The 25,862-nt window shown below is 34.2% G+C and overlaps 1 protein-coding gene and 2 non-coding genes across 5 annotated transcripts in view; 2 read left to right on the forward strand and 1 right to left on the reverse strand.

Annotated features, from left to right (window-relative positions):
• Window positions 1-25,862, reverse strand: part of LOC149424825 (agrin-like) — a 236,183-nt gene that overhangs the window by 11,702 nt on the left and 198,619 nt on the right. For all 3 annotated transcript variants that reach the window (XM_089650820.1, XM_089650819.1, XM_089650821.1), the window contains 9 exons: window positions 24,363-24,575; window positions 22,940-23,040; window positions 13,104-13,218; window positions 10,407-10,649; window positions 9,811-10,290; window positions 9,405-9,668; window positions 9,021-9,167; window positions 8,273-8,767; window positions 4,176-4,890 (listed from right to left, as the gene is read on the reverse strand). In XM_089650820.1, coding sequence (XP_089506946.1) covers window positions 4,176-4,890; window positions 8,273-8,767; window positions 9,021-9,167; window positions 9,405-9,668; window positions 9,811-10,290; window positions 10,407-10,649; window positions 13,104-13,218; window positions 22,940-23,040; window positions 24,363-24,575 — 2,773 coding nt within the window. The remainder of the gene's footprint in view (window positions 1-4,175; window positions 4,891-8,272; window positions 8,768-9,020; window positions 9,168-9,404; window positions 9,669-9,810; window positions 10,291-10,406; window positions 10,650-13,103; window positions 13,219-22,939; window positions 23,041-24,362; window positions 24,576-25,862) is intronic.
• Window positions 18,714-18,832, forward strand: LOC149424826 (5S ribosomal RNA). The gene has a single exon (XR_016305718.1). It is a non-coding gene; the product is annotated as a 5S ribosomal RNA (ribosomal RNA).
• On the forward strand, window positions 19,155-19,273 carry LOC149424827 (5S ribosomal RNA). Its single transcript, XR_016305702.1, has one exon. It is a non-coding gene; the product is annotated as a 5S ribosomal RNA (ribosomal RNA).

The following is a 25,862-nucleotide window of genomic DNA, read 5'->3' on the forward strand; positions in this document are numbered from 1 at the left end:
GTACCTAAATATAAAAAAAATTAAAACTGTGTGAGTTCCTAATCAAGTATTAAATAGCATAGTATTATGTATGGTCAGTCAACGACCCTTTACTTATTACATACATATTTTATTACATACGCAGTTGGGAATTCGAGTATGCGAAATTAAAAAAACAAAAAAAAACCTTATAATAACATGCCCAGAAAAAGAAGACGCAAAAAAATTAAAAGATAAGATAAATGAAGTCGACAAAACCATAATAGCGGAGGTACTTCTGAAAACGGATCCATGCGTAATATTCAAAGGTCTTGACAAAGACTATACCGAAAAAGAATTCTTAGAAGACATCATTGAACAAAACAACGACATCAAAATGATATGTGAAAAATACCAAGACAAAGAAATATTACAAGTTAAGGCCATCATTACAAACAAAAAAACTAACAGCAAAAACTTAATACTACAAACAAATCCCGAAATGAGACTACATCTTATTAATAAAAAAAAAATTCATCTAGGATTCATGAGAATCTATGTAGAAGACTGCAGTCCTCTTACCCAATGTTTTCACTGTCAAAGATTTGGACACACAGCACAAAAATGCTACAATAGAATGAATAAACCAACATGCAAGCACTGTTCAGAAGATCATCCCATCTCCGAGTGTAAATCCCTGGAACTGCCACCCAAATGCGCTAACTGCAACTCAGCTAACAAGAAGAAAGAAATAAACTCCTTGAACAGTAAAATGAATGAAGTAGACCACCGAACAAACAGCGAAACATGTAAGTTCCGATCTTACATGCTTAAATTAGCCAAAGAAAGAATTAACTACGACATTGAATAAAAATCTTATAAATAATTTTGTATAATACAACCGAAAATGCATTAAATGGATGATTTCTTAAGTAACGAATTAGAGTTAAATATTAAAATTCAAGAATACGAATGTATATGTACCGATTCGTGTAACAAAATTATTTCTAAAAACTTCAATGATATAATTATTATGCACATAAACATCCGTAGCGCTCAAAAAAATTTAGATGAATTAATTCTAAAAATAAATAATTTAATTAAAAAACCGGACTTTATAGTGTTATCCGAAACATTTACGAACGCTGAATCACCGTCTTATCACTTACCTGAGTACAACTATATTTCTACCAAAGTAGACATCAATAAAAATTCGGGAATAATAATATTTGCAAGCAATAAATTTAGTATTGTTAACATAATAGAACACCCAATACATTTAGTAAACTGCATCGAAGTACATTTCAAACTCGGCAAATCAATATACTATCTAATAGCTATCTATAGAACGCATGGCTCGAGTATTATTACGTTTATAAATGACCTCAAAAACATATTATTAAAATTAAAAAATAAGCTTTGCTTCGTCGTAGGAGATTTCAACGTTAATATTAATGAAAAAATAGAAAATAATAACAAAAATGAATACATCAATTGTATGACTGAACAAAATTTTATATCTTGCATAAATAAAAATACTAGGGAAATAAAAGAACATACTCCATCTTGTTTAGACCACATTTGGACAAATGTAAACATTAAAGATCTTCACAAAATAAAATCAATTGTTTGGAAAACTAACATAACTGATCATCACTCATGCTTACTTCTGTATAATAATAATATTAAACATAAAAAACATAATTTAATAACCAAAAAATCAACAATAGATATGACTATTCTCTCTGAAAAATTAAAAAAGGAAGATTGGAATAATGTTTTAAACAGTGATGATACTGAAATTTGTTCAACTAACTTCGAAAATATTATGTCACAACACATTAAAAATTCGACAACTGAGATAACAACACACATAAAATCAAAATTAAGATGTTTAAAGCCTTGGATTACCAAAGGACTTATTATATCTATCAGAAATAAAGAAAAACTTTACAAAATAACTTTAAAAAATCCCCAAGATGAAAAAGCATATATTTTCTATAAAAAATATAAAAATAAATTAACATCTTATATTAAAAAAAGTAAAGAAGAGTATTTTAAAAATAAAATATCATCTTCAGAAAATAACCATAAACAAATGTGGAAAACTGTTAATTTCGCCATAGAAAATACAAAAAAAACACAAAACATTAAGTACATTGAACATGATAAAAAAATTATAGATGCCAATATACAGCCTAAACAATGTGCAAACATATTTAATTCCTTCTTTGCAAATGTTGGGAAAAATCTTGCGAAAAATATTCACAAGCCTTCAAACCAAGAAAACCATAAAAATAAAAATATACAGAAACGTAATATACTTTCAATGTTTGAAACAACAACAGAATGTGAAATTTCGAAAATAATAGAAAATATGAAAGGAGGTTCGTCTCCCGGCTTTGATTCTATTACAACACACATGTTAAAAACTATGAAACCTCACTTAATAAAACCTATCACTCATTTAATAAACTTAAGTTTAACAACTGGAATTTTTCCAATGAACTACAAAACCACAATAATCTCACCTATTTACAAATCTGGAGATCCACATCAAGCAACGAATTATCGCCCAATATGTCTTATTTCTAATATAGGAAAGATCTTTGAAAAAATAGTAAAAAAACAATTGGTAAATTTTCTAGATATTAATAAAATATTACACAAAAACCAGTTTGGCTTTATAAAATCTCTCAGCACACAAGATGCTATTGCTAACGTAACTTCATACATTTACGAATCATTAGATAAAAGTAAAAAATGTGCGGGTATATTTATTGACCTTAGAAAGGCATTCGATAGCATATCCCATGAGATGCTATTAAAAAAATTAAATAATATCGGCATAAAAGGCAACGCGATTAAATGGATCACCGACTACTTAAAAAACCGTCCTCAAGTAGTAAAAATCAATCGTGTTAATAGTGATCAAGAGATTACAAGCTTTGGAATCCCCCAAGGTACAGTGCTTGGACCAATTCTATTTACTATATATGTAAACGATATTTTTTTTCAACCTTTACATGGTCAAATTACGTCATACGCTGATGATACAGTATTAATAATAAGTGATAAGACTTGGGAAAAAGTAGAGTTAAAGGCCACAGAAGACATCAACACGCTCAAGAATTTTTTCGACACTAATTTACTGTCACTTAATAATGAAAAGACATTTGTAATTCCATTTGCAATCCATACAAATGATACTCCTAAAAATTTTAATATTGTCATACATAATAATACTAAAATTCACAGCCAAAACTATTGCAAATCAAACTGTACAGTACTAAAAACAACAAATAAAATTAAATATCTAGGAGTAATTATTGATAAAAATCTGAAATGGAAGGAACAAATATGTCAAGTAGTAAACAAAATTAGAAAATTAATATATATATTTCTAAGAATTAGAAACTTTCTGTCGATAAAAAATCTATATATAATTTACTATGCCTTAGTTCAATCCACTTTACAATACGCTATTATTAGTTGGGGATCCGCGTATAAATGTAACCTTCTTCCAATTGAAATTATACAAAGAACAATTATTAAAATTATATTAAAAAAACCCTTTGACTACCCAACAGAACGCCTGTTTGAAGAATTTCAAGTACCTACATTTAAAGACCTATATATTAAAAACTCACTAATCCAAATTATAAAAGAAAAAGATAAATATCAATTTTTAAATGAAAACAGAACGCGACTTAGACATGTTTTTCTATGCCCAAAACTAAATACGTCTTTTGCACAACATCACTATACTTACCAGGGAAGAACCTTTTTCAATCGTCTACCAGAAGAAATCAGAAGCATTAATGATAAAACCCGAATACTGCTCTCTGTCAAGAGACACTTTAAAAATATTCTGAAAAAAAAACTACTGTCACTTAATTAATTTCACAAATATCCTTAGTTTTCCATAACTTCTTTTTTTAAATTTATTATATTAATATATTATCCTTCACTACTATCAAAAAAAAATACTACAGCAAACATACATTTATGTACAATGAATTATTTAAGTACTAACTAACAACAACATTTATGTACACTCCCCTTCCATACACAAGCAAATGCTTTCAATGGAAGAGTAGTAAAAAAACCCAAGATGTAAAATTAATTATGTACCATGTAAACATATTATTAAAAATAAAAAATAATTACAAAAAAAAAAAAAAATATATGATAGTAAAATATTTCTTCAAAATTACCTAGAATAGTTGGTGGGCACATATCCAACGTAAGCGTGATCGATCAAGTCCAGTGCTTTTAAGGTTCCTCTTGACTGTCCAACCGTATCGTCGCCATCATCCAGCTTCAGCATCCCGTCTCTATGGTATCTCTTAGCTGTTAGTCTGTGCCGGGTGTCCATTTGTATGGCATCCGGAGTGACCACGCTCACTATCCCATCGCCTAAATTATACCTCATCTCGATGTGTCCATTAATAATCGCCAGTGAAATAAAATCGCCTGTTCCATCCTGTCTTTGTTGATTGTAGAGCAAAATTCCATTATCTGCGAAAGCTGTGAATTCCAATTCTATATTGAATTTGTGATACGCAGAGAGAGATTTCATAGTGATGTAAGCATGGCCATCGAAAGAAGGGACATCGAAATGTTGCACAGTGATTCTGAATTCGCAAAGCCTCCCTGTTGAGTGAGGTTCGCACACGCATGTGAATCCATTGTCAGGAAGGTTCACGCAAGTGCTGGAGTAGTGGCAAGGCGACCTGTTGCAAGCCAGGGGTGGTTTTGGCAGAATGGCGCCAGTCGGCTCCAAGCACTCCTGACGGTTTGTCGAAGCGCTGAAACCCGCTGCGCAAATGCACGCCCCTTTGACGCAACGAGTGTTCAGGATTAGGCAATCTATGTTGTTGGTGCACAGATCACCAATAAGTGCTGTAATTGTACCAAGAGTAGTTCGCCCTGAAAATATTTAATATGAATTACTTAATATTGACTTATTCACAACTGATTCCAAATGAAGGTGTCGCGTCAGGTAAAAACATTCAAAGTGAAATATTCTAATACTGGTGGTAGATTCATCATATATATTGGATATCCACCAACAGATGTTTATATAGGGCGCGGCGCGGGATATATTTAAAAAACAATCATAAAACAAAGAGTATTCGAGAAATCATTTTTATTCTTAGATCTACAATTATTTTTTTTTTAACTTCTTGGGTGCGGTGCGTAAACTTCCTTATTTGTATATGAGTGGAATTGTGCACATTCAAAAGGGCGCAGCGGTTAGTTTAGTTACCGCTCATGCAGTGGACGAAAGAGGAGCGCGCGTTCGCCGTAGTGACTTAGTTTTCCAACGGCCCACAGTGTTTCGTTTCATACAAGCTAGATGGAAAAACTCTTATACAATAATAAAGTGTTTGAAACCCTCTTATGGGGAGTACTTAGTCTAAATGTATTGAAAATTTGGGTTGAAAGCGATTAATATAATTTTAAAAAAAATCGGACAAAAGCTTTCAAATAATTAATATAATATTAATAGCGTATTTGAGGTTTATAAAGAAAACAAATTTAAATAGCAAAAAATATGTGCATTTTGAGAATAATAAGTAGGTAAAAGCACAGTCAGAAAATAAAATACAAATCACGAAATAATTGCAAGTACAAAGAGATGATAAAAAATAATCAAAACAATCATTATTACTTATCTAATAAAGTACTATCAGAGTCATTTGCATCGAGAAAAATTAACTGCACATAAACATCATTATTTTTTTTTAAGACAGAGTACAGGACCAATAGATTTGTGAGAAAATTATATATTATGCTTAAACAGAATGCTTATTAAAACTAAATGCTATCTGAGTTATGTTCAGAGGAGTCATCAGATCGCAAACATTGTGTTCTTGACTCGGAATTAGGTGGAACAAGTAAATTTAACACTTCAGAAGAAAGTGAGCCCGTTTTTTTTCTGGGAACCTCTCTAAAACTATTTATTGTTGGATCTGATGTAATTAATAACATGGGTAACATATCTCTCTTTGTTGATGTTTGGTCGATTTTTCTGGTGTGCAATTGCCTAAATCTTCTACAGTCTTTCTTTCATTTTGCGCCTCTTGCGCCTCTTCTGACAGCTGCACAATAGGTACAATGCACTAACTAATCACATAAAATGAATGGTGTAATAGTTTATGAACATTTGTTGGCATAGTAAACCAATCATACAGGTTAAGATATAACTCCTTAGTGTCATGCACATACTGTTCAAAATGTTCAATGTTATTGCTATTTTATGCTATTGTGGGGTAAATTATAGGGAGTTTGCATCTCCCGAAAATAACAACAATATTATTTTTACCCACATTCTTGTGAGGCTGGTATCATTGTAAACCCGCTCGCGATACCCCGCGCGGTAAATAAGATCATTTTGTCTTCAGCAGTCCTGCCGTCGGGTTGACCCTAAACCTCCTCTAGCGTACGCGATTATTTGTTTCGTAAAATTATTATAAGTGAGTTTTGTTAAAATAAAAAACCAAATTATAATTATCCACATTCACGTTATTTCACACTAAAATAATCACGCTACCTCGGATTCTGCGGATTTGTAAAATCGCAGAATCATTTAGTCATTAATCCATTTAACCTGGAAATAAAAACCAATCCTCCAAACTATTGTACTCAAAATTATGCAAAACCTCATGAGTCCCGCATCTATACCGTTATCTCGGCACTCTTTTCGTGCTCTCGAAAAAACCACCTTGCCGCATTACCATCATTGGTGTTGCCAAACCCAGGTTTTGGCTTATCTACAATTAATCCCATTTCAATTTTAAACCATTCCTGTGATTCTTTTTTCCTAGTACTTAAAATTAGTTTATTTGCATCTCCTCTGACTTGCCAGAATTTGAGTTTTGTTAATTTAACAACAAATCTTTCGAGAATCCGGGAGGCTGCGATCCACTTTTTGGTTATATTCAAAGATATTAACTGTACTTGGCTTTTTATTCTTTTTTCACTGCTTGCACAGAGATTTCGACGTTCTAATTTACTTAAAATATGATTATATATTCCCTGAAACCTTTCTTTCTTGGGTAAACTTCTCCATGTCTCGAACAATTCCTGCCTGAAAATCTGGTATGTGATGCCTGTGAAATGACAAAATATGATTGGTGATCATTTATGAGCAAAATTATCGAAACTGATTTGATTAGGAAATTAATTGTTCATTCTACCAAAAAAAAAATCACGGAACCTTATTGATACTTTATCCGAAATAAATTCTCGAGAAGTTAAAAATTTAATATTTTTAAACCACAAAAAAATACCCAAGTTAAACATTATTTAAAAAAAAACTATAAGGTTTTGTATTAAAATTTTACCATAAAAACATACTACATACCTTCCAAAGTATCCTTCATTTTTTTTATAACCAAAACAATACACTCTCAACACTTAAACAACCTCACAGCTCGCGCGAAAAGATGCGAATAAAAGCAACTGATAATTCATGAACTAATTTACCTGACTTTGGAGCCCTGGTATGAGTCAATCCGTGCATTAATTACCCCAATTAAAAAATCATTTGTCACACTAACTACCTGTTAATATCCTCATGACGTAATTTCTCAAGAATTCCAAAGTGAGTTTTTTCCGTCAAGCTTGTATGAAACGAAACACAGGGTGGTTCGAAAAAGCTTAAAAAAGTGGATGTGAGGAATATGTGATTCCAACAAGATGGCGCCACGGTTTTCACAGCACAAACGTCAATGACTCTCTTGCGCGAACACTTCCCCGAACGTCTCATCTCTTTGAGGGGCGATCTTCAGTGGCCAGCACTCTCGCCGGATTGAGCACCCTGCGATTATTTTTTTATGGGGATATCTTAAATCTTTGGTGTATACCAATCGTCCAAAGACTCTGTGTGAGCTGAAGATCAATATTCATGCTGCTATTGCCAACACAAACATGCTGGACAAAGTGGACCGAAACATTCGATTTCGAATCTCCAAATGTATTGGCCACCCCTAAGGTATTATTTACAAGACAATTTAAAAAAACTTTAAATGTACATTGTACATACGTGAATAAAAAGAAAAAATGATGTCTCCAATACTTTTTTTAAATATATCCTGCTCTTCGCCCTTTAATAAATAACATTTGTTGGTGGATATCCAATACTCATGAGTTCATGAGTCCTCTACCATCAGTTTTAGAATAAAAGAGAAGTTCCCGCGCCACACACTGTACTATGAATACATTTTTTTACCTATATTTCATTTAATACCCACATTTGCATATTTTAAATTAAAATTAAATAAATCGGTTAGTTAATACTTCTAACCTTTGTCGTATCCGGTACTTTTCCCCAAATAATTATTCATATCCAATACGACTTCCGCTCCAAGCGCAGTCTTATGATACGTCATCAAGTTCTCATTATCCTTATGTTGATTGAATAACCTGGGCCCGTGTTCTGGCACCAAGAGATGCCTGGTGCTCTTAGAGATATGCACATTGCCTTCGTCCGGCTGGGTGTAATGCATTGGAGTATATCTCCTAGTGGGCCAGTCAGTCCCGCTGCCAGTTTCTTCCCTGCAGATGCCGAACGCCTGGACGACTATATCGGTCTGTGTTCTGCAGGCCTGGAGCCGGAGGTGGCACTCCGAGGTGTAGGTCTGCCCGTCACTGCCGCAGACCATAAGAGTGTCCATAGTCTCCGGGGGACACTGTGTAGCAGCGCACTCGCACACCGCAAGCCCTCCGCGCTCAACGCACACTGCTCCGAAATAGCAGTTCAGGTCCTTGCAACTTGTCGGCGGTAAGTGGACGACATCAGCTAGAAAAATTAGCAGAAATTACTGAGTGGCAGTACTAAAAGTGCTGCAGTGTATATTTACCACATCATTTGTTAATGGGATGCTCAAACATTTTTAGAAATACATCAGATTTCCACAGCAAAACATGGGGTATAGGGGCGTACTTAAGTCCCGTAATTTATTATTAGCGACAATATAGCTATATACATTCATCATGTCAAACAAAAGGGTACAAATAGGAGGAAAGATAAGTTATTGGTGGGCTTTACTTACGTGAAAAGCATCCATTAGGACCCAGGATCTTGTCATGGCTTGTGCAAATGGTACACTTCTGACCTTGGATACCTGGCTTGCACACGCACCTTCCTGTCATCTGTTCACAGTCCTCCCTCACTGAACCAAACATTGAACAGCCACATGCTAAAATGTAATAAAATGAAATCATAAAGATATATTTTAATTGTGAATAACTGCATTGGGGAGATTAAATGATCGGTGCAACAAGAAGAAACAACATAGTAAAATTGCTCATATCAGAAATATATTTTTTTGCTTTATACTACGCCATCTTATTTGGTGAGAGTAGGCACACCTCGACAAGTGCAGTGTGCACCCTCTTGGACTCGAATATATTAGGACAAAAAAAATAAGACTAACGGATGCACCCCTGATGGCCTGCTGATATCTTCGGCAGTCCCCAGTAACCCGGCTCGCAGCGGTCGCACTTGAGTCCGCCCACGCCTGGCCGGCACTCGCACTGCTGGCTCTCTGGACTGCACGTCTCGGAGAAGGAGCCCAGCTTATTGCAAAGGCACTGACTAGGGCATCCTGCAGCTTCGGGGCCCTGAGCGGCCGTGGCACTATCGGGGCAGCATCCGAACCACGAGTCTTCGCAGCCTTTCTTCTCCTCTTGAACTTTGTCTAAATTAAAAGTATGTAAATTATAACAATGCTGAGAGCTTTAACTAAAGCAATAATGGAAAAAAATGAATATTAAAAAAAGTGAACTTAAGCATCGATGGAAAAAACAATAGTATCAGCTTAAATAAGTCAACATACGTACCTTTCTTACAACACCTTGCAACTTTTGTAGTTTGGTGACAATAGCTCCCCGATGGACAGTCCTTCCTCCTTGGTCCGTTTCCACAATCCAGATCAAGTCCGGTAAGTAGGTCTACTAGAGGTGTTTCACCATTACAAGGCTTCACCTCTAATCCTTGACACAACTCTAGAGGCCTCAGTCTCAGTTCCTCCTGCCTCTGACAAGCTTCCAGTTTCATTGCGCACATTGAAGGATAAATTCTTAGATCTGAAGCGCAAACAGGTTTGGTTGTTCCTTTGCTTGCGACTGATGCGCAGTCAAATAGGCAAGAACATCTTGGAAAATTGTCTGGTCCCAGTTCGCAAGTGGCTTCATAGTCGCAATGGATATCCTTGCACGCTTCTTTTTCAGGGCTTGTCCAGCTTTTATCGGGGTGTTCAGTCGGACCATGGGCTATCTCATTCTCAAAGGCGGTGTTGAATGAAATGGGTTGTTGAGTTGCTGTAAAAAATATTTTTGCCATAAAAAAATGATTTAATTATAAAATCGATACTAATATGTATCGTAGAAACTCTTCCGATTGCAAGAATTATATTAATAATTACAAATGCCCTTACTGATTCCTGCTCCCCCTACAACAGCGAATCTCTCCCTGCAGTCTCCGTAGAAGATGACCGACAAAGCCGGGCTGCCGGGTTTGGCCTCACAAGCCGCTTTCTGCAGCTCGCACTCGCTTCCGTAGGTCACCATGGTGTTGGCGCACACGGGCTCGGCGTCCGTGGAGGAGCACTCCTGCGGGCAGATACACTCTCCGGCCGAACAGCGGGCGCCAAATTTGCATTGGACGTCTTTGCAAGCACCTGAAATGTTTATCTAGTTAACAATTATTCAACTGAAGTATTTAACTACCTAGCATATCAAATGACCAAATATGTTAGCTGGATCATCGCATTATTTAAAAAAAATATCTGCCCTTTATATTCGTAACAATTTGAATAGGTAGATATATTTTTGCCATGATTTATTGCATTCGAATGATATTATTGGAGTATAACTCATCTCGAATTGTTCGATTTCAATCAATTCTAACAGAATTTTTGTCGGTGGGATTGGTCTCCCCTTCTATACACGAAATTTTAATGATTAATTATATGTCAAAATTTGGAATCCAAACAATAACTCCCGATCAACGGAAAGAGAGTGAAAGGTGTTTTTAAAAACAGCAAAATTAACCTGGCAGGTTTTTGAATAACAATTCTCTTCCAGTAGAGTAAAGAGTCTGAATCGTAACGCGAATACGAAATGTTAAAATATATTCAAAAATAAAATACATTTGCAGGACAGTAAAAATTGAGTACGGGAACAGAATACCGACCAGTTGGAAAAAAACGTTGGCAGTGAATGGAACAGGCAGATAAAATATTTATTCCTGTGAAAACTGCGAGACAATTCGTATTGGGAGTGCACAATACATCCATTCTGCCGGTGTCACGGGCCGGAAGGGTCCGGCGTGACAACAAACTGCGGGGACACTATTACTGTGTGGGCCAGTGCCGGGGCCGGGGGTAGGTTACAATAAATATAACAGTTTGGGAGATAACGTGACAAGTTTGCACAATCAAACATGGTACGGATGTTCTTGGTAGATGAGAATTTTACGTTCGTAAGCGCGTATTATATTTTTCCGTTATTTTTTTTTTGCTGCATCGTCCACCACAGAAGAATTGATAGTAAGCTAAAATTATTTATGAGCTTTAAATAAAACGGAAAAAATGGCAGATAACTGCTTTTCCAACTAAGCGACGGGATTTTTTTGGATTTAAATTTCATTATAGTTCTAGCTATTACAATTTGTTTTAAGTCACCGAAAATAATAAAACATAATTAACCAACATTACAAGAATTTTACTTAAGACGAGACAGTACCCTTAAATAAAGCCAGAATCGTAACGACGTAAGTGAAGCAGCCGTGCACAAAAATATGCGACGCGCGGCTCTGGTGTATTGGACAGACCGGCGGTTGAATTTTCCCTATCAAATTTCTAAAATAAAGTGTAAATCTTGACGACATAATCGATAAAGTCAGCATAGCACGCCTATAAATCGATCTTTCCGTGAGGTTTATTTGAATTATTTTTGATGAACGTACTAAAGTCACAAATATACCTAGAGGGATCCCTTGGTAAGTTACTAATTCAACTTGTATAAAATAAAATTTTCAAATCTGATTGCCTCGGTCGATAGATCTGATGTCCTCCGTGGTTGAGGGGTAAGGCTCTCGAGTAGCAAGGTGTAGACTGTAGGCTATCGTATAATTTAGATACTAATTTTATGTTAACATACGAATATATTTACTTAGTAAGTAATTTTCTTTAAAAATATTAATATGTATAGGTAGTTGCTTTATCGCTTGATCTGATGGCCTCTGTCTTCAAGGGGTAAGGCTCTCGACTAGCAAGCTGAAGGTTGCGGGTTCAAATCAAGTATGCAAGTAATTTTTATTATTATTTATTTGGGTTATTTCACAATAATCCACTAATAATAATTACTAATTTGAAAATAAATATATTTGATGTACGTTCCAGAGTGGAAGATGGTGTAAGACCGCTATTCAGGATTGAAAAGTTGCTTGAAATGGCTTTGGCCGTATTTGTAGACTGAATAGCCAGGTACTTCTCCATCTCCTTTCCTTCACCATTACCTTCATCCTCACAATAAACCCCAATTGGAAATGCTGGGAGAGATACTTGCTCAGACGGCTGGGAGCAGTTAGGACTCTTGTGTGGTTTCATATTTTCACAAGTAAACCCTTTTTTAGTAAATAAATGCGTAATGTTTGTGAGCATTTTATTTATTGGTCAGTTTTAAAGCACCAATTCAGTTAGACAAATGATTTGAAATTAATTTCGCATGTGTCTCAAAAGATGACTCATTCAACACATACTATGATTTTTTTCATGCCGTTTTCTAATATTGCATTTGTGTTCAGATTTACGAAAATACACATTTTCTTAAAATATATCATTCATCACGAACGACATCGTGTGCAAACTGAAATGATTGGCAATATTAATACATTTTTGTCTTTAAGCGGACTATGATGCTCTTACAGTGACCCAGTTATGATTTACAGTGAAAGAGGCTTATAACCGACCAAATCAAATTGCATGAATACATCCGCCTGTAGAGACAATTTAATTGGTCCATTTACATATGAAGAGCCGAGAGAGACAGTGGAGAGAGATGGAGTTTGATCGAGTTATCGCTGCATGTTGCACAAAGCACATGTGTTATGTTCGCTACAAAAGCCTTACCACAATCTCCTTTGTAAAGGACGCTGAGGTGTATTTGCTCGCTGCAGGCTTTGGTGCGCAGTTGACACTCGCTCTGGTAGGTCTGCGAGTTGGAGCCGCACACCTCGCCGTATTCCTGGAAACAAGCTTCATTACAATCATTTCATAGATAAACTGATACAAGTATCTTGAGGGCGTATTCCTGTGCCCGAAGTAAGCTCAGTTTGATAAATAATTGAATTTAGATAGCCCTGATTTACTTATATTGATTCACTTTAATGTTACTACTATTACATTAAGGTTCCTTAGTATATATTATTGTGACAATTATACTACAATTTCAGGCTACAATTCTGTTATAAATCGATTACACACTACTATTTGAAAGTGAATATTTAAATGGTTATTATTATTTATTTATTTAAGGTCACAGCATTACATGTTTATACTTCTACATTAACTTTGTTATGTTCCTTTTGTTTTGTTTACTAATTTAATATTATTATATTTATTATACTATAACTTTCATTAACTATCATTTATGAAAATAACGTTAAATTTAAACTATAAATAAATAAAACATCAAATTATTTCTTGAACTAAAAATTATGAATTTCACTAACCTGGTGTCTAGGAGTACACAAATGTTTATGAATTGATTATTTCAGTTTTCTTTCAACTCTGTGTAAATCAATGTTTGTCTTAAAATAGATGTAGGTTTGCTTCTAGCCAGAATATAACAAAAAATGCATAATATTTTCTCAATTACTTATCAAATCCTTCCATAGATTATATTAAGTATTGTCTATTCCATAGATGTATCAAATATAAATTACTTTTTTTTAAATTAACCAAAAAATAAAGCTAAATATACAGGGAGGGAAGACCCACCCTTGTACTTCGATAAGAATTTAACTAAATGTACAAGGAGGGATGACCTACCCTTGTACTTCGATAAAAAATCGTTAAAAAAACAACTTGAAGAAATTACACACGTATTTATATTGTTTTAATAAAGGTGTAATAAAATAACTGCAAAATTGAAAAGAGACATCTTCTATTAAGATGTCGGTGAAAAGGTATTTATATATGTCAGTGAGAAAAAGACAATCAAAGAGAGAGTGGGAAATCACTAGTTTCGGGCTAATCTAGTCTAGTTTACCCCTTTAATATTTATATTCAATGAAAAAAAACACACTTTGTAAATACACCACCTTTTATTGTTTTAATAACTGTCAGCCAACCAGGTTTCGCTTATCACAAGCTTCATTGGGGCTAATTCGGTTTATAGGTGAAAAAATATATTTAAATAAATTATTGTTGATTGAAATACTAGTACATATTGAATTATTTGGCGGGTTGGGAATAAGTCAACGGAGCTTAGTGGCAATCAGAAGGTGCGGGTTCAATTCCCGTCGGCGCCATTTATTTTAACTCGGATATTTTCAATTTGTATGGACATTTCAGGCGAGTAATTATTGCATATAACCTTTTGTTATCCGTTTTGCCATGCATAAAAACCTTGTCTTATAAACATTAGTTTATTTTTAAAAAAATCATCCGGGCTATTATATTAAATAATTAAAAATACACACAGACACATATTATATACATAAGAAAATATAATGAGACACAGAGATAATTGGAGAAGAGGACATCTTATTGGGGACAGAAAGAGAAACAGATAGAAAAGAGGGAGACAGCAAATTATAGAAGGGGTAAGTAAGGGGAGAGGAAAACACTTTAAGCGGAGGTTAACGGAACAAATTAAATATGGGACTATCAGTTATTTTTATTTTATTATTAATTGTGTTTGAGTTATTATTGGCGGCTCTCTTAATTTCTAAGGAAGGGTTGTTTCACAGAATTTGAACGATTCATCAAATTTCAAGTTAATTTTCAAATTTTGTGAATGCTTTGTTCACGTTCTGTTATTATTTCAATTCTGTGAAGCAACTGGCCCATAATGATAGAATAACAGAATTTGAAAGAGAGTTTCACAGAACTTGAAAATTAACGTTGAAATTTGATGAATCGTTCAAATTCTATGAAACAACCCTTCCTTCTTCTTTATGTGCCGTATCAGGTCCCCCCGACGTTGGCGATCACTCTTGAAAATGTATCTTTGTCTTGCGCTGCCGGAAATAGCTCCTCCACACTTCTAATGCCGGTCCACTCTCGTATATTTCGCAGCCAAGACATTTGTCTCCTACCAGGCCCTCTGCGACCCTCTATCTTGCCTTTCAAACCCTTCCTAAGACTTCTTAATTATTTAACCTACTTCCAATTACATTTTTATGCAAAATTTTATTTCCAGAGTATTTGTCGAAATAGTGATTTGTTTCTATTACTGATTAGCGAATTCAGAAAAAATAAAAAATTATTTAAGCATTTAAGATGTTCTTTTATTCTTATGTTGAGGTTCAGAAACGTCTTTCCTATTTAAAAAGCGGAGCAATCACGGTAATTATGTTTATATATGCCCGAGTAGCTCAGTTTGTCATCACAATATTTTGTATTAATTAGGTATTTACCTAGACTTTTATTTGTGTTAAAGGCGGGTTTTATTTCGGGTTTGAATTTTTTAACGATTAAAGAGGAAAAGTTATTTGTAAAAAGGATTCTACGCCATTGGGATTGGTGATTAGCGTTAATATTATTAGAGCTGAAAGATTTGTTAAATAAGAATTTATCTAATTAATCATTTATGATTTTTTTACTAAGAATATTTTCAAATAGGTTGGCATCATACCCGTTACTTAAAGCGATTTGCTTGATGATAGATAATTATTTTTTTTAAATTATGATTATACAATGTTATGGTAATTAATAATTTGCTTAATGATAGATAATTATTTTTTTAAATTATGATTATACAATGTTATGGCAATTAATCAATGTATCGTGAATATAATAATAATAATATTTGACTGATTTGTGTAGCGCCGTTTTTGTGAAATATTAAGTCATACTTCTGAGGAATACAAGGTTTTAAATGTGTATCTGTCAAACTCTCAAAAATTTTGATGCAATCACTTATTTGCTGTAATTATTTTTTTTATTATTAAATTCTCATTAGAAAAGATGTGTTACTTTATCGTTTACAATAGTATCGTTTCCACAATCAGTTCCAATCCCAGTTATATAGGTCATTTAACTGAAGTTGTACGGAAACACAAAATAAAAATTATTATTTTTAATAATTAATTAATCATGCATCCATTCTAATTTTTTAAAATAAATATTTTAATGCCAGGGATTATACTAAGCAGTTTGGGGTTTGTATAAAACAAGATCAATTCTGTTGGAATGAAAACAAAAGTAAATATTGAATTCACTAAATTATGCCGTCGAGGCATTTACATTTCTAAATATTATTTCAAAGTGATTTCCGCCCTACAAAAAAACATTAAAAAAATTTCGCTCCTCAAAGGAATTTTTGAAGGCGATGAATTAGATTCCGCGCGAAATCAAGCGGAGAATTTTTTTGAACGCGTCTTAATTTCGGCGAAAATAAATTATCAATTCAGTCCACGTTTCAATACCAACCCGCCGAACTGTTTTCAAGGGAATATAATAATGAGAACTACCTTGCGACAAGCCATTGAATGGCTCAATAGGCGGGAATCAATAGGTACTACCTACCCAATGAATTGTTGAGGGAGCAAACGTTATTGAATCCACCAAATTGAGTCGAATCTCCGAGGTAGGTTCGATCGCACAGCTTCCCCTTTAGACAAGACTTGCCTTAATTACCCTGCAATGTGTTCCAATATTCCATCGATTCTGTGGAATATTCTTGTTAATAATTACTTGGAATTCGGAGGCATTGATGTAGGAAGCACGAGATTTGCCTTTACGACTGCGAATATGAACCCATTTCGGGAGTCAGGATCCTAAATAGCTTACGAAGTTCTCTACGGAATCCCGTGGAGTACCTACATGAAGTTTCATCATTTAAAGTTTCATCGGCCATCATTGTATTAAGATTAATACTATGCCGGAAACATACCTTCATCAGATGTTTGTAGATAAATCAATGTGTCAATTACTTAAATACATGCTACTAGTATTTCAGTGACATCGCGTTGAAAAAAATATGTTTTTATCTTTCTCTTATTTAAGAAATCGAAACAAAATTTTCTATGAAATCTTAAGATTTGTAAGTAAGTTCCTTCATAAATAGGTGCCTACATACTACATACCTACTTAATAATAAACCACATAGGTATATTTAAGGAATTATACAATTTGTCAAAGGAAACGTCACTATCTTAATCTTCTTTTATTTTACTTTCTTCAGGCATCTACTTTAATAGTGAAAATAATGCGAATAAAAAGTCAAATAAACACGAAGATTTTACATTTGAAAAAAAGATTCTTTTCTAAAACAGTCACAATCTTGAAACGGAGCGTAAAACAAATTTACCGACAGATGAAGGCAGAATGGTCGAGTTAAAATAGGACTTTCCTACGATCAGTCAATAAATATGCACTTTGAAAAGACCTGGTCTTTATTTATTTATTTATTTTTTATAATATTGATTACATTTTATGCTTTTGACTGTCTAACAAGAAGGATTCCCGCTTTAGGACAGTCAAATTTACAGGTCTCAAGTTATCCTAGACGAATACAGGATTAAAGACTAGATAAAATAAGTATCTTAAAACCAAGATACTTAAAAGATACATAAAAAGATACATAAAGATACATAGAGGCGTTCGTGATAAATAATTATAAAATATTTTTTAGTAACATTTCGGAATGAGTCCTGCCTAGATCCAACAACCATTTTGTCACTCTTGGACCGAAGGATGACAATTCACACAGTTTCAGCTGAGAGGGGATTTTACTATATATTTTAGGACTGAGATATGAGAATATTTTTTGATAAGCCCCTCTGTTGCTTGTTGGAACGGAAAGGTCATTTCTTCCCTTACTTCTTGTTTGATATTTGTGTTCGGCTATTTTCATTTTGTTTTTATTTTTATGAACATGGATTACAATTTCTTTTATATAGCACTGTCGGACATCTAGTACATTAAATTCCTTGAAGAGAGCGTCGCTTGTATCAGTGTTTTGGTGTTGATCTTTTAATCACCTCTCCTGGAATAAGATTGGGAAGTTTTACAATCTCAAGTCCACAATGCATGTATATTGCCTACTCCTTCTTAGTCAAGTGTTTTGCAAACAAGATGAATTTGTTTTTAAGTTTAGTACGTTCGTAAATAATATTTCAAGTGTCAATAAAGAGTAGAAAAAAAATGGGTGTGTCAAGCCTACGCAAGACAGAAGTGAAACTTCTAGTATTCTTCTCTCTCTCTCTTTTCATTTCATTCTCTCTTTTTTTCTGTCTATTGACATATTTATAAGTAGCATGTGATAAAAAAAATTAAAAGTTATAAAAAAAGAAAAAAAAAATTAGTTAAAGCGGGGATCGAACCTCGGTTCTTCACGACCACAGTCGTGCGCTCTGCCTGTAGACAGCGAAGATGAGTTAGGAGAGTGAGTTAAACTAGGTATATAATATTTACACCTTGCTAATGTTTTCAGTATTATTAGGGCTTTTTTATACTAATTTTCATATATTTATTGGCAGGTAGAGTAGAAATTAATATTGTTTAGCGTTTGCCAACGACCATACCATGTTGAACACACCGGTTCTCGTCCGATCACCGAAGTTAAGCAACATTGGGCGCGGTCAGTACTTGGATGGGTGACCGCTTGGGAACACCGCGTGCCGTTGGCCTATTTTTTATTTTAATTTCATGTTTTTTTTATTTTTTTATCATTACTATAATTAATAATATCATAAAATTCTTTAACTTTTCAAGTATGCTACAGGCCTAAAATATTACTTAGTGGATTGATATTATGGTCAACCATTGAAAAAAAAAATTCCTACAAACTTATTAATGTAATTACGATCTTTTTCAAGCGCGTATGTAATGATTATTTTTATCAACCTCGCACACACCTTGCTAATTTTTTCAATATTATTAGGGCTTTTTTATACTAATTTTCATATATTTATTGGCAGGTAGAATAGAAATTAATATTGTTTAACTTTTGCCAACGACCATACCATTTTGAACACACCGGTTCTCGTCCGATCACCGAAGTTAAGCAACATTGGGCGCGGTCAGTACTTGGATGGGTGACCGCTTGGGAACACCGCGTGCCGTTGGCCCATTTTTTATTTTAATTTTATGTTTTTTTTCATTTTTTTATCGTTAACATCATAAAAAATTTTATATCATTCTTTAACTTTTCAATTATGCTACAGGCCTAAAATATTACTTAGTGGATTGATATTATGGTCAACCAATAAAAAAAAAAAATTCCTTAAAAACAAAAAAATAATATTCCATGGCCGAGAATCGAACTCGGATCAACTGCTTCGAAAGCAACTATGCTGACCATTACACCACCAACGCCAGTTGTCGAGATGAGCTAAGAAGCATTTATATTTTACTTCAAAACTTTTACTACATCAAATGAACTTTAATCGGTCCCGCATTTTCGTTTCGGTCATGAGTTGGTTTTACTCCTCGAAATTGCATGACGCGCGTAAAGAAGTTTCACTTCAAAAAAACTAGCACGCTGCGATAGCTTCACAGGTTTAAAATGGCAGCACCGAGATGGCTCAACACAATTAAAAAATACTAATTTCGGTTGTGCTTCTGAACAACGAACTCTATAACTTTGCTTTGAATAATTTAAGCTGCATTTAAAAATTGGAAGTGTTTATTTGGAGAATCCAGACATGCAATGTATGTATGTATTGTAAACCTGTAATATTATTATGTTTTTGACAGAAAATTATTTCAATTTGCCATTTTCGAAATTGGAACTGATTTTATGGAATTCACAATATCCCCATTTATGTAGGTATTATGATAAGACACGAAGTGAAAAAAAAATTTCAACCTTTTTATCTCCAATTAGTGAAATTTGACCTCCAACTTTCTAACGGCGAACGACCGGAAATCACATAATTTGGTCCCCGCGCACTGACATTTCATATAATTTCTTCATACTATAATAAAATTCGAGTATGAAGAAATTATTTGAATGTGAAAAAGAAATTTCAAAGATAGAGTGAGGATGTTGCCATAGTAATTAAACAAATTGTACCAATTGAAAATTTCTAGAATATTATTCAAAGCTGAGCTCCTCTCGCTAGCGTTTATTTTACATTAAAATCGGAACGGTACTTTCAGTGGCATTATTAGTTAAACTGAGAACTGCAGCGTGGTTATCAATGTCTGACGAGTTAAATTTGCACTAAAGCTGGGTTGTTGTAATTAGATTTGGAGGGGGCAAATCAAGAATGAATGAAACTATCATTCGTTTGCTAACCGGCAGACACCTCACCTAGTATTCTCGGCATCAATGCCTGCAAGCACTCGAAACCTTGTTTATGAATACTGCATCGCCATACCAGGATTAGCGCCGTTTGCGAGTGGTTTATTTTGATTGCCTTGACGTATCCGCGATCAATACTTAATATTCAATAATCCCATCGAACCGTTATTGTATTATATAATATTAGTTAGTTATAATTGATAATTAAGTCGGATAATTAACGTATTGACTGCTTAATGTGGGAGTGCGGGGAACATTATCTACAAGCTGTAGGAAGTGATTATCTTGCCATCAATGTTTGTTCGTGACTTGAGGATTATTAATTTATTGGTTGCCGCTAGTAAGGGCTCCGTTACCAATAAGCCAGTACGCACTCCATCTAACGTGTATCGTATCATGTTGGAGGTGTAGAATAACCATATTATTAAGATGTCGTTCAAATTACAACCATACATTATCAATGTTCTGATCGTTTATCAAATTTCCAAAGCGTGCTTTGGTTAAGTCAATTGGTTCAAAACACACAAGGATGGCCTCGGCGCGGTAAACATACCCACATTTAAATATACTGATAATTATTTAAACAAAAATGACATATAAACAAAACTTGTACCCATTAATCGTGAACTTCTGAAATACGGTCTAAACATACCGTGGTATTTGTATGAAATAGGGGTAATGATTTGATCAAAACAAACAAATCTTTTTAGTGTGTAATGTTTTTTGTAACAATTTTTCTTTTGAAAACTGAAGGTAAATAAACTCTTTAAAAACATTACGTGAGTCAATTGGTTTATAATAATTTTTTTTTCAAATCAAATATCACTATATATCATGGTCATCCAACATGTTTACTACATTATAATATAATGAATTGGCTGGAATTAGATAAATAGGTACCCAATTCGTAGTAACCTTAATGTAATAATATTTTTCTCTTAATATATAAACTTTGTGTTATTTTTATTATTTTGTAAAATTATTAACCTCAACACAGGCTTGTCCTAGTGAGGTTAAAAATTCTAACGTGAAAAAAGGTACAATATAAAGAAACAATAAAACAATAGCAAGCAAGGACCCCCTTCGTTGCCCAGCGATTAGGTCCCAAATCAGAGGTTTCACGTCCTAGCGTGGGCATCCTCTATCTTTTCTACCATTCGCATGGGCGTCAAATCATATTCTCCCTCATTCGTTCATTTGCTCCACATACCCAAACCATCTAAGCGTCACTTTCTTAATCTTAAATATCAGTCTTGCACTATATGCGAATCTCCACATTTCTCACACTAACAGAATTCTCATTGGGGATGTCTTACCGATTACCGTCTACAAATTTTAATTAATTTATTTATTTAAATGCCATAAAATTTATTTTACAATAGAATGATACATCGGATTATAAGCATTCAGTGGTACGCGTGAGAATATTAGTAATAAATTACAGAACAAGTAATGTGTACACAAAAATATTATTTGAAAGTGATACAGTGCATTGAGACAATACATAATTAAAAGAAATATATACTAGTGTAATAATAGTTGAATGAATACTAGGTTTATTAGAATAATACACAAAAAAAATTTTTTACATCACTTTAATATATATAACCTCTATATTTTTCATGAACAATGTTCACATCATCAGGAGCAAGTATATAGGTTTGTATACTAGGTTTGTATAAGACCTGATATAAATCGAGGTATGTGGTGTTTATGATAATATACAGTAATTAATATAAAATAAATTCTATTAAGGTATAGAAGGTTATAATATTTTATTTGAACAGAATATTAATATGTCAAATAAAAAGTAATTTGTGAACATGTATAATCTAGCAATATATTATTATAGAGTAATTAGTAGTGAGATTATTTTTACCTTTAAAAATAATTCTACTTGGAATAGCTGGGCAGGTATCGCAATTTGGCTTTAATAATTCAGGGCTGTCAGTGATTTAATGATACTTTTGAATAAGAAATAATAATTTTTAATAAAATAAAACATATGATAGCTAACACTATAAGATATCTGGAGTAAATAGTTAAGATGTAGTAAAATATGATTTGGACCCACGCCGAAGAATATTATCATGCATAACATTGATTATTGTGATTGAGGTATGTTATTATAGCCATACTTGATTGATTATTAAAATATCCTACTTTAAAAAAAAGAAAAGCAGAATATCATCTATAATAACATTACTTTATCTGTAGCTTGGTTCTAAATTAAAGAACCAATGTCAGTTTTTCGATATATATTAGTCAACAAATTCGGGTTTTTCCAAATTCAAAAAATTTCCCTTTTCGGAGGCCAATGTTACAGCATAAAATTGATTTTCTTAAAATTAATACTCTCTAAAAAGAGCAAATTCTACATGGGCCTCGCGAAACACGAATATCTGACGTTGGGGTTTTTAGAAGTCAGCCAGAGAAATATTACGACGTATTTGTCATAACCACTTAGCAAATGAAAGCAAATACTCACAGTTCCCTCTTCGCATCTCTGCGGGCAGGAACACTTGGCCTCCGAAGCGCCGTCGCTCTCGCAAACGGCATAATGTTCGCACTTTTTGTTCTCGCACCCATCTGTTACAGAGCAATTAAGGTAGATCAATCAAACGGCGATGTGTTGTGTTCCTCTTAATGTGCCGGCCGCTGGCGCTGCGTGAATACCGGACCATCAGTCGTGGCATCGGTATTGTTTGAGCGATTAGTCGCTTAGTGATTTTTTGGCTTTGTTTGATAATACTTTTGCCCAATTTTAGAATTGATTCTTTAAGAAAAGTATTGATTCTTTTAAGAAATGATGAATCTTCAGTGTCAATAGTATTTGTATCTAAATCATTGGGTGTGTCATTAAATTAATTTATATTCATATGTAAGCACAGATATGTTATTCAAAATTAAGATGGCACAAGAAATGCAATGATTGTAAGGTGATTTTCCATTGCCGACATCTTAATTAAACAGAAAACTGAACAGTTTAATTATGTAAAGTTAGAATTGTATTAAATAAATACGAATTTACAAATAAAATGCCAAGTGCTGTAAAAATAAATGGAAGGCACTGCTCGATTGCTCTGTTAAAAGAAATAGGGCAAAACGGAACTCGCAGCAGGCCGTTTTCTCCTTGATTAGGTCTCTATGGCTCTATTCATCCGTAGACAAATACGGAGAATGTTTGAAATAGCCCATAAATGATCATAAGCATACGTCAAGTTCAAAAACTACATATACAATGGAAAATTATTTGTCAAAAGGTACGCTATATTACTCAGCTCTTAGTCAAAGTCAAATCTGTTCCAAAAGAAAATGTCTAAACGAGTCTACTATTTTAGAACATTATCTCGCCCAAGGTTGGGATGGAATCAAAAGATGGATCAGCTGTCAGAATAGCGGTGATGTTTTTATTCTTGTCGGTTGATCACAATATGATCAAATCGGCGTTTCATCAAATTCGAAATGACGCTTATCTACGGCTTGATTGTCCTCAAATGTGATCGAATTTGAAACACCGCAACCCAAGTCGATAGTAGGTTCAAATCGTGGTACACTGTGGACATTCTCTACGGAAATAATTCTTTAAAAAAGCTTAGTATTTCCATTGAATGTATACATGGGGTGCGGACAATCGTAGTTCAAACGGGAAACTGGTGAATCTAAATCAAAATTGGAGTCGATTTTGTTAACTTTTTTGATTTTAGCTTTCTTTTCGAGTAAATCAAAAAGAATGCTCAAAATTTTTTCAAGCTTAGCTTTTCGAAAACTTTTTAGGTCAAATTAGAAAAAATGTTTTTTTTAATTGCGTTGAAGCATAAGATCCGGCTCCAAAAGTGAAACAGTTTAGTTGCCGAAAAAAATCAAAATTCATTGCGTATGTATTACGGTAGGCAGGTAATAGTACTCACTGCACGGCCCTTTGTAGAGCACGGTGACTTCGCGCTTGTACTTGCAGGCCTCGTGGCGTAGTTTGCACTCGTTGCCGTAGGAGATACCGTCCGAGCCGCACACGGGATCGAACTCCGCCGGACACTGCGGGCACTCGCAGCGCGCTGCGCCCCCGCGTTCCACGCACATGGCGCCCCACTGGCACGAGCGTCCTTGGCACGGTCCCCGCTCACCTGGAAACAAGGCAAACTTTTGTTTTCTTTTATTCATTCACAATTTCACCTTTACAATCATTTTATGTTTTCTCGGTAACCAAACTTGGCACAGTCCATATTCTCGTGTTGGTTCAAACAAGCGCTTCGAGGCGTTTTACTTCACTTTGGTAGCCTTGGTATGGAAAATGCCTGCAATAGTGCAAACATTTTCCCGTTCACACCTTCTGTCTTTCGTTTTTATCTCAGGTTACCGGGGTGATCAACTATGATCCATACTCATACAATGGGAGTGATTTAATAAAATTCTAAGTAAAGTATTTTTTCAAAAAAAATAACAGTAGGAACTTTTTTCAATGTGTCGTTTATCTTACGAGTCCGACCCTATCCTTTAAAAATGAATATGAACACGTGTGAAGCAATCTACTTAAGTAAGCAAATAATAGGTATCTCTGGTCGTCACATGTTTTCTTTTTTGAATTTTAAAAATGTATTGATTTATCTTGCTTGAAAACTTTTACTGGATTTTCATAGAAAATCGTGAATAATAGAATTGTGAAGTTTAACAGCATGAGCAAGAAACGCTGTTCGGTTCTTTAAAACAAATCAAATTAAAAATAGTGAAGAAAGTAATTTTATTGATTAATTTATATTTTACTTTATAAAAAAAACTATGTAAATCATTTTTAAACTGGCCTTGAACTCCGAAATAGCTGTCACAATAATAAAAAACTAAAATACTTGCAGAACTTAATAATAACATTAATATATTTGATTAAAATATTTTTTTAGAGAAGTTAAATGGAGTTTTTTTTTTTACTTTAAAAGAAAGTCAAACTTTCCCAGGTTACGAATAACCTGACAGTATTTGAAAATCTCCTACTACCACCACAGTAAGCTGCAAATATTGCTTGTGTTGCGATGGTGGACTTAGCCAGCCGAGGAATCGAACACACTACGCCGGGGCGGTACCCAAACGCGATGTCAACTCGGCCACCGACCGGTCACGAATTAACCATATAAACAATCAATGCGAAGGTGGATGCTACCAGAAGTGGATATGTGATTTTTTGGCGTATGTTAGAGATGCTATTGAGAGATTGATAGTATGCTGGGTCAGCTTTCGATATTAGAAACAAACGGAGATACCGCAAGGCAATATGCCGAATGCTGCTGAGCTAAGATCAAACTGCACGGACTTAAAGTTGTGCGATTGGTGTGTATCTAAAAGTATAATCGCCGCTGTGCGTAAACGCGATTTGCAGTGATAAGGGTGAACAATATTGGCAATACTTTTGGGTGCGCATT

Source organism: Hesperophylax consimilis, chromosome 3, assembly GCF_061612785.1.
Source record: "Hesperophylax consimilis isolate HC1 chromosome 3, BYU_Hcon_1.0, whole genome shotgun sequence".
NCBI lineage: Eukaryota > Metazoa > Arthropoda > Insecta > Trichoptera > Limnephilidae > Hesperophylax > Hesperophylax consimilis.